The sequence below is a fragment of the Anser brachyrhynchus genome, assembly GCF_964034855.1.
Source record: "Anser brachyrhynchus genome assembly, chromosome: 5".
NCBI lineage: Eukaryota > Metazoa > Chordata > Aves > Anseriformes > Anatidae > Anser > Anser brachyrhynchus.
Window position 1 is genome coordinate 35,388,552 of NC_137699.1, and position 20,022 is coordinate 35,408,573.

At 42.0% G+C, this 20,022-nt stretch overlaps 1 protein-coding gene across 4 annotated transcripts in view; it reads right to left on the reverse strand.

Moving 5' to 3' along the window:
* Positions 1–20,022, reverse strand: part of DEAF1 (DEAF1 transcription factor) — a gene marked incomplete at its 5' end in the record, with an annotated part of 24,618 nt that continues 4,596 nt past the window's right edge. Inside the window, 7 exons of one of the 4 annotated variants that reach the window (XR_013951846.1) lie at positions 1–679; positions 2,145–2,390; positions 4,302–4,367; positions 11,636–11,886; positions 16,397–16,525; positions 17,308–17,436; positions 19,221–19,347. Coding sequence is in view for 3 of the 4 variants with exons in the window: in XM_080593772.1 (XP_080449898.1) it covers positions 575–679; positions 2,301–2,390; positions 4,302–4,367; positions 11,636–11,886; positions 16,397–16,525; positions 17,308–17,436; positions 19,221–19,347 (897 nt within the window). The other 3 variants (XM_080593772.1, XM_080593773.1, XM_080593774.1) reach the window with 3 other exon arrangements.

Genomic DNA, 20,022 nt, shown 5'->3' on the forward strand with positions numbered 1-20,022 from the left:
TGCTTTCATTGCATTTTATTTAACAACATGTTATTTTTCACTTGTATTCAAGTGCAGAAGCTCCAATGTGTTCCAAATTTGCCCAGCGCAGAGGGAACACAGGGGAAAAAAAAGTCCTTTCAAAGGCAAATTAAGAGTTCGTACTTTTTCAAGGCAATTAAATAAACCAAATGAAGGATCATTCCTTTTTTTTAAACAAGAGGTAGGGAGGCACAGGGGAAACAAAATACTGGCAAATCTCATTGCAGCAATTGTTTTAAATCCATCTCAAGAGAGATGAAGAGAATGTTGTAATCCACACAGTGGAGGTTTCAGTCTGGCAAAGTCGAAGCGTCCTCAAGCTGAAGGTGGCTCCCAGCTGGTAGGCTGCAGTTTGCTTTTTCCAGATCAGGTTTTCTCAGTTCCTGCATTACTCAAAGTTTTGGAATAGGGTCGGGAGTAGGCAAATGCTATCACAGTATTAAAAAGTCTTTCAGAAATGAGTTTGTTTGTAAAGGACAGACAATTCACATAAGGTTGCCGATCCAGCCGGCTGCACCACATTGTTCATGGAAGGTTAATGAGGTAGATTTGTTCAGACGGAGACTTTCTCTATTACGTTGTCTGTGACATGCACCTCGTCGGTTTGCACCGTCACTGTGGTTGACTCACCGCAGATGTGCTGGTGCTCCTTCCAGTCCTGCGAGGGAAGAGCAGACGGAAAGGCCATGAAGAGAAATGGCCCGGGGAAACCATACAGCCTGCCAAAGCACACTGGGCCCCAAGAGAAGCTGTATTTGTTTGAGAGGCGCTTTCTCCCATGCAGATGGGATGCAGCAGGTCTCTAGTGCTCAGCCACACAAGACTAACCAGAGGCAGGAAAGGAACCACATGCTGGGTCAAAACTAGAAGGGGAAACAAACTAAGCAGAATGCTGGTTTCTCAATCCAAAAACCAACTCAGGACATCAATGTCCTTTAGGTTGTGGAAATTTTACTTAAACAGAGTCAGAACCCTGCTTTAAACACTCTCCTGAAAGATGGCTCGATACAAGATAGCGCTCCTGAAGGGCAGCACCATACAAGGGGTCTTGGTTCAGTAAAGGTAAGAGAAGAAAAGAATTCCTGGTAACACCCTACTACCTCTCAAGATTTCTTTTTTTACCTTCTAGTCTGAAATAACCAAAGTACTCATCTAACTTGTTCCACTCAGAGGTTGCACATCATAGCTCGTAAGTACAGGGGGAATTTCAAGGACTCAGTTACTGGCAAGAGCCTCAAACCAGCCCACCCTATTCCAGTGCAGAACACTGGCCACCAGCATGGGCACAGAGAAGCAATAGGCTGCCTAAGAAGGGGACCAAAACATGACTACTCTGTGACACTTCCAGGTACATTTTGTCCTGACAGAACAATAGGGTGGAATTGCTGTCCTTGAGACGCCTGAGGAGACAGCAGGCAGACTTTGTAATTTATCTGTAAGAAGCATTTGTTCATTCTTTGGAAATTTTAGCCTTTCCACTATGCAGGCAGAGAACTTGACCATCATTATACTTTGTTACAGGCCAAAGGAAACAGTCAAAATTCTTCATCTACTCAATTCAGTTGATGAAGAGTGAACTTGGACAGAATTCAGAGCCATAACCTTGGCTGAACTAAAAGTATCCCTTCCTCTAAAGCAAGAAGTGCCAGGGGTCTTTGTGAGGAACCGATGGGAAACACAAAGCACAGCAGCTTCCTCCACTGTACTTCATATCTGTTTCTACCTCCCACGTTAAAATCTTACAGTTTGTCTCAGTGTGCTCAATTCTTTTTTTTTTTCATTTGTAGCTTCACAAGCGATGTAAAGGATCAGAGAACTGTCCCCAGTGGCACAGCAGGACTGTAGGTACTGAGAATACAGCTTACCAGGAAGCAGCAGGGAAGGGCTGTACAGGTCCTCCCAACTAACTCACCCCCATAGTTCACACAGGGAGGTGTCCACACCCTCACTTCTGGTTTTACACAGATTTCTAGACCCCCTTTAAGAAGGTGTGTGCAAATCTTGGGGCCATTCCCTACCCGTTTGATCCATGACCCGCAGACCTGCCCCAGCGCTACAGCCTTGCCAGCGATCCAGCTGGCACGGTGTGTTTGGGGCTGCTGCGTGAAACCCAGGCTGCTGACCTGTGCAAGGCTTGTGGGCTGGCTGCCGGCACGACACGACCCGTTCTGCGGCCTGCTCCTCTTTCTGTGCCAGCAGGCAGCACAGTCTGGCTTTCCCCACGGTCACCGTGGCCCCCTCTGCACAACTCAGTCTGCAACTCACAAACAATCTTATACCTTCCGCTGACAGAAAGTGGAGCAGTAGTTGACTTTATGGCATCCTGTGCACTCGTTCATTGCCTCACGACCACAGTTGACACAGGACTGCTGTGAAAATGAACAGCAAAGTGACCATGTCAGAGAGAACAACAACAGGGAGGTCACTGAAGCGAAATACAGGTGCTGTAACACGATGTAATGCAGGACCGCTACCGAGGGGCTGAGCTGTTCCCAGTGCTTCTGCAGCGTGTAACTGGGAACGTACCTGGCACCAGCGTGGAGACACGGGGCAGGCATTACGGCCCCCTTAGTCCCTGTCTGCCAATATATCCTCGACACACAAACGCAAACAAACAGGCACGGTGGCCTCTGGACACGCTTTCAGAGACCCACTCTCCTCGCCATTTTAGCAGGGATCACTTTGGAAAATGACGTGTACCTTTGTTTTCCTGTCTGGAGGGCAAGAAGCCCTTCAAAACCATGGGTGAGATACTGAGTCATTATGGAAATCTGCCCACAACAAAGCGGAGATGCCTCCCTCCACGGGGGCAGTTTATCCATTGGCCACTGCCAAGTTACTACAGGCTTCAAGTCAGTCTCACCAACAGCAGGTGTGCTCCACACAGCAGCGTACAGGCTTCACACAGGCCATCAATACCTGAGCTCTGAGTTTATCTCAAATTTGAAGTTTTAAAGGCAGATCTGTCTGGTGGCTTTGTTAGCTTTACGGTCCTGCATGTTTCTGAGGACAGGGTCTGAGGAAGGACAAGAGTAGGGATGAGGATGGCACTCTAGTTTCATCTGTGCCTGTTTTTGAGAGAGAAAAGGGATCTGCTTCTGTGGGCCCGAGAAGCTTACTTCCTTTGCCAGTCAGCTGCATGAGTACACGAGCAGTGTCTTAATAGGGAAATAGGAGACAGAGGAGTAAAATTAAAAAGGCTGTAACAGGAGCACGGGACTTAAACCCAGAAGATGAGATAGGACAGATGGATGAAAAATCACACCTGTTTTTTAAAGGCTGTTTTTGTTTCTATCACTTTAATCTTATATCAGTGACATCAATTAACATAACCTGTATATTTAGGTGGAAATATCACTGAATTATAACAAAAATAAGCACTTCACAGAGCATTCAGTTTCCAACTCATTAAATTACTGACAATCATTAACACATCAGAGTGGCAGTGCGAGGCCATGAGAGGAAGCGTTTCTTGGCTGTGAAAGTATCGTCAGCGTGGTGCTTAACACAGGCAGAATTTAGTTCCACCGACTCCTTTTTTCTCTAGAGCAGAAGCAATCTAACAATCAGCGCCCTGATTAACACCGAGTTCAACACATCTCTGGCTCACACCTTATCAAGGTACCTACAATTAGTAGTTGGTTTGACTGAAATATATCTGTATTCCTGAGATACAGCCATAAAGTCAGGCTACCAAAAAGAGGCTTAGAGCTGCTCCAGCTTGTGAAATACGTCCCATAGGGATACTTGATCAAAGCTGTTCATTACTTGTACAGTACTGGGAAAAGCTGAAAATACGCAGCGTGTGTACTTGTACCTGCAGATCTTAGAAAAGACTAGAATGACACACAAAGCTATGAGGTCTCATATCACGGGTTCTGAAGTACCACGGCTCATATTTCCATTCCAACAGCCGGAGGGGACCATGCAGCTTTAATAACCAGGACAAAAAGGAAAAAAAGTTTCCTATCACACCTGAGTTGGAGCTGCACTGTCATTACTTAGAGGTGACTCAGATTGACTAGGTTAGTCAGATGATCATGAAAGGATTGTGATAACATGGAAGGCTTGGGAAATGGTTCACTTTGCTTCAAAAGGCTTCACTTTACTAGAACAGAGCATCAGTCCCACTAAAGAAAGCTCAGATCTCTGCCAGAAGACAAGGCCAGCCACAGAATACATGATTTCCACAGCAATAAGAAAAAAAAAACACACCTCTGGATCTTTAAATGCAACACGACAAAGAACAAAGGACTCTTCATAAAATATGAAGAGCTTACCTTGATGATGATTTCTGTTTTCCCATCCACATCTTCTGTTTGCTGAAATAACTGGTTCTGATATTGCTGCAAGGAAAAAAACATCACACTTGTTATTTCACAGCCAGAGTATGATAAGAGGGGTTAAAATGGGTGGTCTGTATAGAGGATCCTGCCACTGAGCTTGTTTCCATCAAGCCCAAAACTGCAGTTCCATGAGGACCAAGGGGAACCTCACTCCTCCCTTACAAGAGAGGGACACTATGCCATTATGTGGAGTCAGATGACAAACCCTGAGCGAAAACGGCCCATGACAACTGTCAGTGACAAACCGTCAGTGAAGCACAGCATTTATTAAAACTGCATTCCATCCAGCCAAGCACTTGTTCTTAAAACATGTGACTTAACTGTGTCCAAGGAACTGCAACCCAAATAAGACACTGAGAAGTTAGCAAAGGAAAAAGAAAATTCCAAGGTAATAGGGCCAAGTGCATCTTCTTGGGCAAAATTTTGGTTCAAGTCTATTGATCCTAATCCACTAACAGGCAAGGGTGAGTCTTGAGAAATGGAAGAGCCCAACAGACATGGGATTGGATTAGGAAAAAAAAAAACAGATAAAATTAACACACCCAAGACATTAGAAACAGCATCAGCCATAACCATTTGTCTTTCTTTTAATGAAAGAATAAAAGGGCTTTCAGACAGTTTTTCAATTAAGCGGTCCTCTGAAGGTGAATTTCAAAGCATACTTCAGGTGTGTTGCAGATTTACATCAAAACGGTTCAAGTCCAAAAAGCACCTGCTCCCCCACCTAGTGTCTTGCCATCTCAACAGCCAGTGCTGCTCAGAGACAGGAGTACTCAAACAAAGGAATTCAAAACTGGCTTCGATTTGATTACCTGCTAACCCTGATTTCAACTTCATTGGGTACAGTTAAAAAGAAAAACCCAAGCCCCTACCTTCCAGCAAAGCAGGTTTATCCAGGACTGAGTATGACCCAACATGTAAGGAGATTAAAGGCTTAATTTAAGAGTGTCTCTATGACCTGACATCTCAGTATTTATTCTCCTGTGAAATCACAACCTTCAAATCTTCATGTTAGCATGACACAAGTTCAAATTAAAAAACTCTTTAGGGAGATGGAGGAAGCAGGGAAACCTCTTACTGTTTACTACAGAGGTACGATTTGGTTCTGCCATTGTTAGACAAATAGGCAAGCTTAAGGTAACGAGCAAGACAGTACACATGCATAGCATCCCTAGCACTTCATGTACTGGGTGGATGAAGTGTATATCACATGTATGGAGATTTTAAAATTACTATTTCAGCACTACTATTTGAAAACCAAAATCGTGTCCAAGTCAATAACATTCTCCTGAAGACAGGAAACACCCCAGCAAGCTTGAGATGTGCCTTCTGGTGTAAGAATCAACCCTACCATGTCTCAGGAAGAAAATGACCTCAATTCTTGAGAGAATCATCAATGTCAGTGAGCACCAGCTGTGGAGAAGTTGGGATTCAATGCTTCGTGCTGCAGCCTCTGCTCTCTGCCATCCAGTTCCCTACACACAGAGACTTGGCAGAGAACTGGGTTGGCAGGAAACTGCAGATTCTTCAGGAGAGGATAAAATGTGTTTTCTGTTATGCAGTGAAAGACGAATGACCCTTGTTGAGCATACTGGCCTAGGAAAACTGCACCATGTTTTTAAACTTCTTTTTGGTGAGGAGAGTGGAAATACTGATGGAAATACTGATGCCAAAGCATGTGGTAAGGTGGCATTTCAGCGCAGCTTGAAAATCTCTGCGTAAATAAACCCTGTTACTACAGCTCCCTCTGCAACAGCCTGCACAGAGACAGCACTTGGGCTGAAGATGCTGAATTCCAGTTCTGAGAATGTGCAGCAGCTCCAGAGTTGAGTTAAAACCCTTTCTACTGTCAAAGTCCACTACATTCTCTACGAACGTGGCCAATTCTGTTTTCCAGTGAGACTGCCAACGAGAAAGACATCAAGAGGAAGTCCGGTGCTCCGCTGTCCTTGTCGGACCCATGGTAGCTCCTTCAGCTCTGCTCTCAGTCCCCAAAACGTGCTGATGGAAACCACACATTTAACCCCCTTCTGTCTCCTTCTTATCTATCCCCATAGCGAGCCCTCTGGTTCTGCCCAGCTATGGTATGAAGAAGGCACGTCATTCAGAAGCTGCAGAGAAGGAAAAGGTGCAGTAAGAGAGAGATCAAGCCAGACACGTCCGGATCTCTCACAAAATCGTCTCCAGGAAACTGATAAGCTCCAACTCCCAAACATTTCCTCTGCTGCTTTGGAGGATATAAGCCATTACTTGCTCACTAGAACTACTTTTCTTAAATGCCCAACCCTTTTTAGGTTAATTTCATACTCTCTAGCTCTGAATTGTTTTAATCTTTCTAAAAATGAATTCAGATGGTCCAGCTGTTAACAGATTTAATCTTCCACCTTGTTTTCAAATGAACAGGGTTCCACAAGCATCACTGCATTACAGGAAAAGGCCTATTTCAATTAAAACACTTGTTAGATTTCAACACTGATTTTTTTTAACTTTATACAGAAAAACGGTTTAACACATTTCCTAAATATCTTTACCTTCCAGTGTGTCTTATGGTACACAATTTGGAGAGTTCGTGTATTCTCCCCCTTTTAAAGTTTATCTGATATAAATGATGGCTTAATGCACACTCAAAAAAATTACATTTCCAAAGCACACAGACCTTTGTGTAAAGTAGTCTTTAATCCATTCCTTTTGGGCCAATCCTGCAAGTGGTCAAATATCTTTTGCAAGAGACACAGAGCCCTTGTTGCAGTAAAGCCAAAATTCCAACAGAAACCAAAAGATCTGATATATTTATCTACAAGCTATTTAATTACAATAGTGGAGAATCCTCTCTGAACAGCTGTGCAAAGTTCTGACAGAGCAGTTTTATTTAATGAATCCCATGCAAAATGTTGCAATTCAAAATAGCTTACAAATACATGGATATTCATTTTTTTGTAATAAGCATGACACGTTTTGTAAGTTAATATGGTTTGTGGTTTACTTTTCTTTCAGAACACCATTCCCCGAGACTCCTAGGTAACATAAATGCAAGTTGTATTTGGTGTCTCTGCCAACACGAGGCCACACACAGGCTGAGCACCAGCTGCATATGCGCATATTGTTTACAGATAGAAAGCACAAGCTTATGGCCATCCAAATTTCTTAAACAGAGTCAGCTTTGTGACTGGAAGTAACTCTGTGAGGGCTCTGCCTATTAATTGAGTTCTCATCATCAAGAGTCACAGACAGCATACACAAGGTGAAAGGTGTTTTCAGCCTCTTCTTTAGACTCCAGGAACAACTCTGTTTTAAAAGTAATTATTGCAAAAGAAATATTCTCACAAACACTGGAGCTGTAGATTTTGGGCTTACAAATTCTCATTATTTCAAGGACTTGAATGGCTGGCACATTTTTACAAAGCCTTTTATCCAGAGAGCCTTTGCAAACTGGTGTGCAGGCCCTCTGTGGAACAAGTGTTATCCTTGTTTAAAAGAGAAGGCTCTAAGGCCCAGAGAGCCCAAGGACCTGCCCAAGAGCATCTAAATAACTTGTGGCAAAGATAGAAACAAAATTTGGAAGCGATCTTCAGTCTTGTAATTTGTGCAGCAAAACGTGACCCTTAAACAAATGTACAGAAACTAAAAAGGGCAAAGATAGCAACAGAGTGCATGTGAGGGCTTCCAAGTTCCAAATTTTGTGCAAGCAAAACTATGCTGGTGAAGCCTTTAGCTCCAGCAGTTGGGAGTTGTGACCTACAATTCCCTCAGAATGGCTAAGGACATCACAAGACCCTGGCACAAAAAAAAAAAAAAAAAAAAAGTGAAATTATTCTAGTAGAGAGCCAAAGTGAAAAATCTCATGTCAGATATAAGAGAAGAATGGAAGGCAAGTGGTTTTTTTATATATATTTTTTTTCTAATTATATATAAAGACAGGCATTTCTATTCCACTGCTGTACAGCCTGACTCAGCACTTCCCAATCCAGCCCCCCGTTGCTTTTGAGGACTCTGCACCTGGGTATCACCATGTATTTGGAAATGCAATTAAGGATCTGGTCCTTCCACAAAATTCAGATTAGACATGCCATCTTAAGAAAGAAATGTGACTGGAGATGCTTCTAATTTATGCCACACTTATCATTTTTATGGTTTTTATTTGCTACTTTTAGCAAATCCTCTTCCTGCCACAATTCCTCTCTGATGTTGGCATTTCCACCCTTAAAATCATGTGGACGAGGGGAATAATGTATTCCTAAGACTCCACTGAGCAGTCCTGGATAATACAGTTAGCAAGTGGGACCAGAATGATACAGCAATGTCTGCTCTTTGACTTCACAGATAACAATGTAAAGGCAGCACAAATGTCTCCCCTGCTCTACAAAAACTTGCAGAAAAAGCCTACCTTTCACATGTCAGAGCTGTGCAAATTGCACAAGCACTGAACACTGCTTATTAGAGAGTACAGCTTCTGGTATTTAAAGCCAAATCAACCAAACTGCTGCTGTACAGGAGCAGACTGGCTCATTTATGGTGTTTAATGAACTCCGAAGGCCATTAAATAGTAAGTATAATAAGTAAACACAATAGAATAACTGACATGCAATATACAACAAGGTATATTATAAGTGATTAAAACTTTCAATGCTTCTTATTGTTCTCTAGGAAGAGAAACTGGCACACAAGCTAGCTTTCAGATATGTCTGCTGTTCTTGCTACTTCTCTATTCTGCTCAAACTGCGGGCCACTTCAGACTTTCTCTGAAGGGCAGTAAAGACAGTGCTGTCCCAAGCTCTCTGTCTTGCTCTTCTGCCAGAAGGTAGAGGCTATCTCCCTCTTTAGCAGGGATGACAGGAGGATACGGTCAGGGGTGTGGACAGCTACAAGACTGAAAGTGCTTGAGCTCAACATTTGCAAGAGCCAGGAGGCTGAAGGCTCTGCACTGCTGTGAAAACTCAAGACACGTTGTTATTTACAGGCATGGCATTGAAGCTTGTGTAGCCAGCCGGGAAGGAGCCTGCTCCTGCTAACAGATTTCTTTAATCCTGCTATGTATTCAGTCACTTTTCCAGGAAGAGCTAAGTCTATAGCTTTATTATAATTTAATCTGTTGTACTGCCTTTGCTCTGCAGGTCTGATATAATCAGAGTCTTTCATTTCTAAATACGCAGGAACATACTGCCACACAGAAACTCTGCACACTGGCAGCACTCCGGCAGGGAACAAGCCACACCACTGCATTCGCTGCCTCTGCTAATGCAAATGGAGGATGTAGCAAGAAGGTTTCCTGTCTCTTAGCCCTTGGAAGTTTTGTCACCGTAACGAGCACAAAATACTGATATAGTTCCTCTCTCTTTGGGTCCAGCAAAAATCAGCAACACACAAGGGAGGATGACACCTCTTTCACCCTCTGGTATATCTTAATTGCCAAAAGAAACGGTTTGACCAGAGACAAAAAGGGAAAGAGACTTGTGTTACAACCAGGGAAACATTCAGGAAAATGGAGAAACACCTCTGACCAACACAAAAGCAGACAGCTTGTTATTTAGTATTTATTGTAACTACTTCCGATGCCAGCCCTGTACCCAGAAACATGGAATTTTTCCAAAAGTGGAATTCGCTAGAAGGAGCTCAGAATATTGTCCAGATGGTTCCAGGTGCTGGCACACAGCAGCAAGCTTGAGAATTATTATTTGCATATTTAAAAAAATACCACCATGACCAAGTGTTTTTATCAAAATACAAAACTCTTGGGGAACCCCTTACAAAACAAGAATGATAAGACCCACAAATTGAATAATTAGGGATTCAGTAATTACTGGCAAAAGAAATTCCTCTGGAAACAAACACGTCTTCATCCTTGCCGTGTAAAGTCAGCACTTGGAGATCAATAGACAGGAGTGAATTTAACTCCCATTCCTGGGGCAAGAAGAAATTAGGCATACACTGAAGTGAGCTGGATTTGGATCAGAGGGTGGGAGGAATGGACTTTGAAACAGTGGTTCCAGAAACCACTGTAAGGATAAACAGAAGGGAAGACAGAATGTAAACTGGAAAAAGAGCAGAGGGCGGAGTTAAACAAAGTAAGATGTTCATTTGTAAACTGTCAAAGCTTCCAATTTTTTGCTATCCCATGCTCTACACAGTTTTTAGCAGCAGAAAGCCCAAAACTGGACAGCAGCATGAATACCCATTCTGCCGAGGCAGAAGGCAGGGGAGAATTAAGACTCTCAACGTATCACACACCTGCACATCAAGGATGCAGCGTACAGAAGAGTTTAGCAGAGACAACGTGGCAAAGAACATCAAAGATGCTGCAAGGACTGTCATAGGGGTTCTCAGCAAAATCTTCCCACACACATTTCTTCAAGGCCTCTTGCTGCACACTCATGCCTATGAATTCAGTGGAAAGCTGACGTTAGCAATAACGCCGATAGCAAGAGCAAACAGCGTGGTGCTACCGGTTCAGACACCGACAACGACATGAGTTTCACGGTACATTGCCCCCCACCTCTCTCCCTCAAGTCCACACCAGCAGCTGTGGATTTGTGGGAGAAGGGGAATGCATTCAGCAGTGCATGGAGCCGGATTCAGGGTGCATGCATGTGCTGGTGTTCAGAAGAATCCAGGGTCCCTACCATGCATTAATTAAAGAGAAGAAAAGCAGGGAAAACAGGGCAGTCCTTGTAGATAATCCCCTACAGAGGAGAAAGGGGCCACTGGGTATAAGCCAATACTCTTGTAATGCCAGCTGGCCTTGCGTTCTTATCACAGGACACAACAGAGTTCAGCTTTGCTTGCACAGTGCTCAGCAAGACACCTCTAAATTTTGCTGGTTATCTTCCCCATAAACTCTACAGCTTGCTGTTTTTATTATCTCTCTGTCTCTTCAGGCCATCAAAAGCCCCTTTGATAGCCTCGCTCACTTGACAGAACGAAAGCAGTCACCGCACGGCTGAACGCTCATGAGCTTTCCGATACCAGGACTCATGGTAATTCAGTATCAGTGCCTTGTAAATTTATGGACGCCTGATGGGAGAGCTCAGGACTTGTAACAAAAAACACTTTATATTACTGCTACCCAGAGCTGTTGGAATCCCAAAGCACTCTATTCCTTTCTCCGTCATATAAATAACTTAGTTTTATCTACTGCTCTCAAGACATCTAGAGACATTTTCTAAGGGCTGCCACAGTTATAGCCAGTGAAAACAGCGGGGTACTACTCTGTTCACCGCTCAGCCAAAAAGATGTCCTTGGCTGAGTCATCTCACCTCCCCTGGCGTAATTACCTCTTTCCTCTCCACATCAGCTTGAATTTTCGCTTGTGTGACAGCAGCCTCGCGGAAGGAGGAGCTGGCCTGCTTGGCCTGTTCGATGAGAGACTTCAGTTGCTGGGCGGTGTTGAGCAGGGAATTGACCATCTCCTCCAAGTACAACCAGCTTCGTTGCTCGGTCACTTCCAGCCCATTCACCACTGATGGCGAGATGGCTTTCGTGGGGGTTGAGGGGGGCACTGAGAGAGCAGGGATTGGGGTCAACACTGAACATAAAGAAAGAAAAATAAAATCGAGAGAGTTAGGGCACTGCATTACCATGAAGTGTTTTTTGGTTTTTTTTGGAATTGTTAACAAGGTCTACCAAAATTTCCAATCCAACTAAGTTTCAGCTAAACAGACTTACCTTCTGTGACCCAAAGTGCACAGAATCAGAGCTGTGCAGAGTTAGCCCTTGGGGCAGTATCAAACCTAGAGAACAGAAGAGCATGTACTCTGAGCAGGAATTAACGCCTTCTAGCACTGCTGCAGAGAAGACCAATTAAGCAAAGCAAGCAACGTTCCCAGGGACTCCTCTGTCACTATCACCACAATGTTCCACTATGTTGCCCTTAACTATCACTACATAAGGTTAGAATTCATAGTTAAGTGACCCAAAACACCAGGGCTCCAGACGACTTTTCTGCAATATTCTTATGTCGCTGTACAGATGTCAATCCTCAGGTTGGAAAATGACAAAAACCAGGCACCGATCCACACCACAGTCCCCTAACACTTCCTGAACTCTGATCATAACATAAACCTGTCTCACGACTGCAATAAAAACAAGACATTTGCCATCACTTCAAAATTACGTGTATGACATAAACGTGCACTTTCTAAAACCACCATTTAGGAGGCCTTTAAAATACCCTCAGCCATTGCAATGTCTTTGGACCCTTTCATCGTGGCTCTTACCCATGAAACAAACTACAGGCCTAAAAATAATCATACCACACTGAAACACCTAGAATTTTAATAAAAGGTATTCAAAGCCACCTATATCGGCTTCAAATATCCTCCGTCTTCCAAATAGCAACGCTCATTGCAGCTCCCAAACCTCTTCTTGCCAAATGCCAAAGGTGAGAGCAAACGTATACAGTCCACATGGAAGCTTGAACTGAAGACACAAACATCCCCTGACATTTGCCTTACATTTACTGTGTTGGACACTTTTCAAGAAAGGAGTAATTTCTTGTCTACAGCCCTTTCCTCCAGAACCCTCACTACAGATCTTCACTCTTGTATAATCTAGAATGCCACAGACAGGAAGCCAAATATAAAAGAAGCCCAGCAATACTTCTCCTAAGCATACTCTAAGAGACAATAAAAGAAGAAAACTATACCCCAAAACTACTGAGGTGTTGCAGCCTTTACTTTTTCCTATCTTACCCATAGCCCTAACAGTAACTGCAGTTTGAATATGTTTAGTAGGAAGCCACCAGAATGAATCTAAACTCCTATCCTGGTAACCTAACCACACGTTCCTTGAACTTACCTCTGACCCCCTCCATTATCATGGCTCTGCAGTCCTCTTTTCCAAAGCCTGCACTAGAAAATTAAAAGTCCTAGAAAACCAACAACATCTGTCTTTGCCTTACGTTTGCAAATGTTTTAAAAAAATCCGCAGTTACTGTGTCCCTGAAACATTTATTTTTCACACTAGGTTTGCACATATATTGGGAGGCCACAGTGCGAGGAAATTAAATTTAGATCTAGGAACCCAACAACACACAGCATAAGCTCGCTTTCCAGGAAAAAAATGTTATCTGGCTTTACTGGCCTTACTTTTTCAAAATTAAACTCTAGCTATAAACACTCACAATCTGCCACAAAATTAAGTCTAAGACGTTCACATCTACCAACAGCCAGCCTGTAAATTCCTCACTAAATGGTTTAGTAGAAAAAAGAAAGGCACCACTAACTTTGGGGCTGGGCATTCTTATTAACCACAAATCTACTGCTAGTCTATTTCAGGAATTTTCTTGATACATTTAGGTAGGAACTTCAGAATGATCCAGCACACACAAAAAACCAGTATGTAGTACAGGCTGAGAAACCACATGCCTTCCTGGATAGTTCCGCTTTGGCAAGGGAAGAGCTTTTAGTATCCCAGACACCAAAAGTCAATTAGCTTCCTTGATTTTTAAATAAAGAGTGACACATTCATGTGATAAATGCTGGGCCATTCAGCCGATGGATGGTATAGCCCACGGGGAAATGTTGAACACAGCAGGGAATGTAATACCAGAAGCAGTGAGCTATTTAACATTTCATGTTCACATCCTTCAAGCGTCTGCCTTCCTTCGGAAGCATTACTCTTACACCTCTAGCGCCTCTGCTCGGCAGACTGTCTCCAGGCTCCTGCACTGCTGATGCTACCGAAGATAAAGAATGCACTGACAGTGTCCTCTGTGCCGTATCTGTAAGCGTCTGCAAAGGAGTGCCCTGGAGACAGCCGCAGGCAGGAGAGCTGCCACTGATAGGTGCTGACAATTGGTTTCAATAAAATGGAAAATTATTGGAGCCTGATTCTCTTCCTTGAAACCAGACTAAAGAAATTTAGTAAGCAGGAAGCTCTTGAACAAAATGTAGAGGCTGAAGCGACTGAAAGGCAATTTATTCTCATTTACTTTATCACCAATCTATTATCACAATCCACTTTGGATGTCATTACAGATGGTCACAAAAAAGACTTTCCAGTCAGGCCAGTGTGTCTAAGGTGGCTGCAAAAACAAAGGCAGAAACAAGTCTCAAACCTCTCTCACTGAGAGATGGGGACACAGAACAGCAGGCTGCACAACCAATTTAAAACCTCAGAACAACAGAACCCCCATTCAAGAAAAAAATATTTGTGACTGCACTTGAAATGATACTTAAAATTCAAATGTGAATACTGTCCTGAAAAAAAAATCAGTGTAAGTATTGTCCTGAACAGCAACGGGGCAACCAGGCTGCAATTCCACCCACAGTGAACCTCTGCTTAGTAAGGTATCTGTAGACACACGAGACTTCTTGCAAGGCTGAATTAATGGGGAATATGTTCCAAGAGAGCGACTAATTTCAGTATACTAATACTTTAATCCTTTTCAATTCATACCTAGCAGTTTTTCACACAAGCAGCAAAAGCTGAAAGACTCCAGCATGGATATGGAGAGAGAGAACAAGCCTCCAAAACCATCGTACTGCAGGTCACTCTGTTAGATGTACAACCTTTTTGGACATCATGGCAAGTTTATCATACAGATAAACTGATGTTTTACACACAACAGCCCTTAATTAAAATAGCAATTTCACTCCATTCACGCGTGACTGGTATAGAACTATTTGCACTCAGGTATGAGTAAAAGATAAATCAGTCTTTTATCAGCAACTGTTTGCAGAACAACCTTTTCCACTGCTATATTTCCAGAACAGTATTTATCACAGCCTGGCATTTGATAACTTATCTAACAGGAATTACTTCCGATTCCTCATTTTAGCATAGTTATATCTGCCAAGAAAAAGTGATGATCTTTGCTTCACTGGTGAAAAGAAAATCAATGTTTAATTAATAACATCAAGATCTGACTAAGACTCAAAACCAACAATATTTCATTCTGGACAGAGCAGGAACGCACTGTGCTGCTCTGAATAAGTAAATAAAAGGTCAACTTGAAAGGAGAGCATGTGCTTTAAAAGAGAAAGACTTCACAACTGCACAAATGAATACTACATTTATGTGACATCTTTTTGATACCTGACAACTTCAGTGGGAATCCAAACCTGCCTGTCTTGCATCTTCACATCAGCGATATCAGTAAGTACCAAAGTAACTTTACAGAACCAAAGAAATTAGAGGAGTAGAAGGGCAGACTGTTCCCTGCTGTATGTCTTCCTTAAGCTCAGTTAAAACACATAAAACAAGAACAACACTCCAAGTTTGCAATTCCAGTTTCTTCAACACTTATGGTTTCTATCAGTACATGCAACACTAAAACAGCATTGTAGTTCACTTAATTCATAGGTCAACTCTACAAAAGAAAAGTCATTAAGTTTATGTAATATAATTATACTCGAAGAGATACCTGATAATCAAGGTAACCTGTCCTATCAAACAGGGCTGATTTGTATGTCATTTTTCTTTTTTTTTCATCCAGAATCCTATTTGACCACAGCAGGGCAGACCATCACTGGCACTTATTAACCAGCATCTATCATTCCAGCACAAATGTCAGTGTTAACGGACGGAAAACTGACCTGGGATGTGAGAGCAGCACACCAAACCTGCTCAAAACTGCATCTAGCATTAGTGGATTCATAAAGAGATGTCGCAATTTTTAGAAAAGCTTCTACGATATAATTTTAAATCTCAGCAAGGAGAGATGGTTTCCTTGGATCAAAGGTTAAATAAATAAATATCTATCCACAGCATCCAAGTGGTGACAGAAACTTTGAAGCAAAAGCCTTATGAAAGTCAGGGGGCTGCAAAGATGATTTTGGAAGCAAGATCCCAGGAAACCACTCTGTTAAAAAACAACAAATCAAAGTTCTCAATAACAAAGCAAAAAACTTTCCTGAAGTATGGAAAAAAAATCTGTTTATCCAAATTTTAATAACTGCAAAAATCTTAAGAAAAAAAAATAACACAACTAAGTTTATTTTTCTGCTTCAACCTTTACCTCCGGTGGGAAAGAAGATCACAACATAAATTCAAGCACTGTTAACCGTGTCTTACATTACAGATGTAAAACATACCAATTTTGGGATGAGATGTTGGCAGCGCAGCTTCAGGAAAAGGTGAAATCTGACAGTTGTCCTGGTAACTTGGATAGTGAGGTTCTGGGTGATTGACCCGGCAAGGCTGCTGAACATTGGTATCTTGAACTGCAGAAGAACAACATCATCATAAATCATCGTATAACAGAGATTTCAGACATTTCTTGTGCTTCTTTTACCTCTTTTTTTTAAAGTTCCTATGCTGTATGATAATTCTAAGGGTTGCAAATGAGAAACAACAGAGTGATTTTACATAGCTACCAAGCAAGGCAGCCTTGCCCTGACTTCATCTCTCTCTGTGCTCACTTTTAAAGGCTTCTGTAAAAATTACTGCCAGTTTCCTTCTCACACACCTTGGTATTTACATTGACCAAAGGACTCCAAACTATTGTTCTCAGAGTAGGTTAGTTCCCTCAGCTGCTCCAGCAGTACTCACAACCCCATATAAGAATTAAACTGAAAGAACTGAAATTTATGTTACACGTTTATGTTTTCTTTGTTTTATTCTGGCATTTTTCAGCATTTATTCAGCACTTTTCACTTAGTTTAAATGCTCAGCTATTTTTGGCAGTATTTTAGGACAAACAAGGAGCAAAGAAAAAATGACAGAGATGACCATAAAACGAAAGAAACCAGCAGAGGTGTACACTAGCAGCTGCAGCATCTGGACAAAACATTTAAACACCTTTTGTGAAACTGATCAAAGATTTCAAGCTGTTAAAATCATTTCAAAGAAAGAACAGAAGGTTATGTATAGCCTCTGTGTATGTTCTTTAAAAATAAATCCTTCATGCAGCATACAAAATGCTGCTTGCTACAGGAACGGGATGTCCAAACCCTTTTTTTCTGCTTCTTATGGATGGCAAGCAGACATACACCTGAACCCTTACCAGTGGCTCCTGTGAAAACATCACCCTGGGATGGACTTTCTGAGATAATTGCTGTGGCTTCCACTGTCGATGTGCGGTCAAAGGTCAGAGCACCGGAGGTAGTGATCTGTCCAGAAGGAGTCACGGTGACTGGAAATGGTAGAAGTACTTTCATAATTAACAATCAGTGCTCAGGCCTTGGTTGTCTAGCTGTTGAGATCCCTGTTCTGAATCATCCAAAGTCACAGAACTCACAGACCAGTCAACAGCCTGTGATAGCCGAGTTTGGATCACATCTATAACCATTAAAACTAGAAATGGGAAGAAAAGCCCTGCTCAACTTGTGAAGGTATTGCTGGCCTCCTGCAAGCCTCTGTTTATTCTCTGGGTATATGAGGGCAGAATGTGCACTTACAAAGTAATTCCTCCCAAATCACCACCTTTACAATTATTACGTGAATAATAATTTGACACCTACTTAAAAAATCCAGTGTTGCCACAAAACTCATTAGTTTCTGGCTGGTCCTAATTTATCATAGAACTTTAGCCAGAGTGGTTCTTACTACTTAAAAATAGATTTAAAACACCAACTGTGGATTACAACTAATTCTATGAGAGTTTGGTGAACAAGTTTAATTGTCTTTCTGCACGGAGTGATACAATCTGCTTGGCCAATGCAAGGAACATGTCACAAAATACACTCGGATGAACATACCAGTGCAGCTCTAAAATGTTTAAAACCTTTTTTAAACAGGATTAATCCAGCAACACTAATTGGTAATGGTCTGATTCTGTGAAACACTGCTCAGTCTGAAGGATGTTTTTACAAACAATTCAGTTATAAGACATCGAGGCTACAGTTTCATTCCTGGTGAAAGATGTGGCTGCTACCAAAATAAACAGTCCTGCTCTCTCCAAGTGCTAGCATGAGCAAACATGCAACCTCCCAGCAGCTGACATTAATGAACCAATATAGATTAAAGCTGTTTGGGGAGATGGAAAAAAAAAAAAAAAACCTCTACAGAATCTTTATGTATTTCTCTCCCTGCTGTTTCCAGTAATCTAATCTTGCTTTTGGCCTGCTCAGTTCTTTTTAATATTTCTGTAGCTTCCTCCTCAATTCACTTTGTAATGTTACCGTCCAGATGATGCTAGTGTGATGAGAGCAGGAGGACACATGAATGTGACAGGGAACGTGTGAGCTGGACTAGCTTGCAAATTAATTTCTGTTCTCATACAGATGGTTTGACAACCAAAAACATTAAGTAACAAAGCGTGTCCTGATTGTTTGAGAGGAATTTGCAGATGAAAGTGTCACCTTCTGCCTCCTTCATTAGCGACTTTCAGGCTGTGGATTTCATTACAGTTGCTTAGAGCCTACTTTTCTACGCATTTCAAGAAATAGCACAAATCTTATTACATAGCCCTCACCGGCTACTAAAGGACAAAACCCAAGCTCAGGAGACAGAATGGGGATTTCCTGCAGAGCAGAAAAGAGACAGCCTTCCCCTCAACCTAACCTCAACATCAGGAAATTTCTCATATGTCATTTGTGAAAAGCGTACCTAAAGCAAACTGTGGATCAAGGCCAGGACTCCACAACTACCCCTGCACTGCCAGGGCGAGAGCAGGTAGAGGGGGGAAAACATCATCCAGGCCTGTCTCAGAACAAAATATGAAGCCTACTGCTCACTGGAAAAGGATATTAACATGCTTAAAACTAAGACACTGCTTTAGTTTCTAGAAAAGGTGAAGGGATACTGGCTAAAGAAAAAGAGCCAATAAAACTACCCAATGATAAGGAAGTAGTGCCAAAAAATAAGATGATTTTTCTCAGCTGGATAATTTCATGGGGCTACTGATAAGACACAAAATATCTAGTCTGGCAGTTCTTCAAAGAAGGAAAGCAATTTTTACCACAAGAAAAAACCTACATGTAGTAGCAGCTGTGGCAGGAAGCAGAGTGATATTTTTGGAGGATTCCTTCTTCACAGTATTTGCAGACATTTCACTATCTTTTTTTCGCCGTTTGTATGGTACAAATAGTCGTACGGGGCCACTCTGTGAAAAAAAAAAAAAAAGAAAGAGGAAAGGACATTAGCTAAGGCATTTCTTTGGGGACTAGGGGTTTACTCCAATCTCTCCAGATGCAGCTAAGGTCATGCAGTACATATTCCCATGGAAGATACATGGTTTGCAACAAGTGACCAAAAAAATTCTATGGCAGTAGCTCCAAAGTAAAAAAAACCTCTGTGAATAAAAAGTTGCATTTAGCTCCACTCAGCTGAAGAGGCACAGATTCAGCCTCTTCCCACCATTACATAAGAAGCAAAACTGGGCAAACAACTGACAACTATCCACAGTGGTGGAAGGAAAGGGAACAAGAGTGAGAGGAAGACAGGAAGCAGGTCTAGACAATGAGCAAATGATTCAATTCACACCAAAAAAGTACAAAACAGTACTTCAGGTGAAGCTAAATGATTGTGCTTTCATGACTTTAGCGTAATTTTTTAAAAAAAGCAAGCAGTTTAATAGGAAAATACGGATCTAACATGGAGTATTACACTACTTCCTCATAAAAACATTTTTTTCCAGCTCAAATAATTGTGGAATTTAAGTCGGAAAACACTAATAGCTTTGACATCCCCGCAAAGGCATTTTACATAAATATATTACTTAGGAAAAAAAAAAAGAGAGAAAACCAGCAACAACTATTACCCGGTTAAAGTGAGGGGC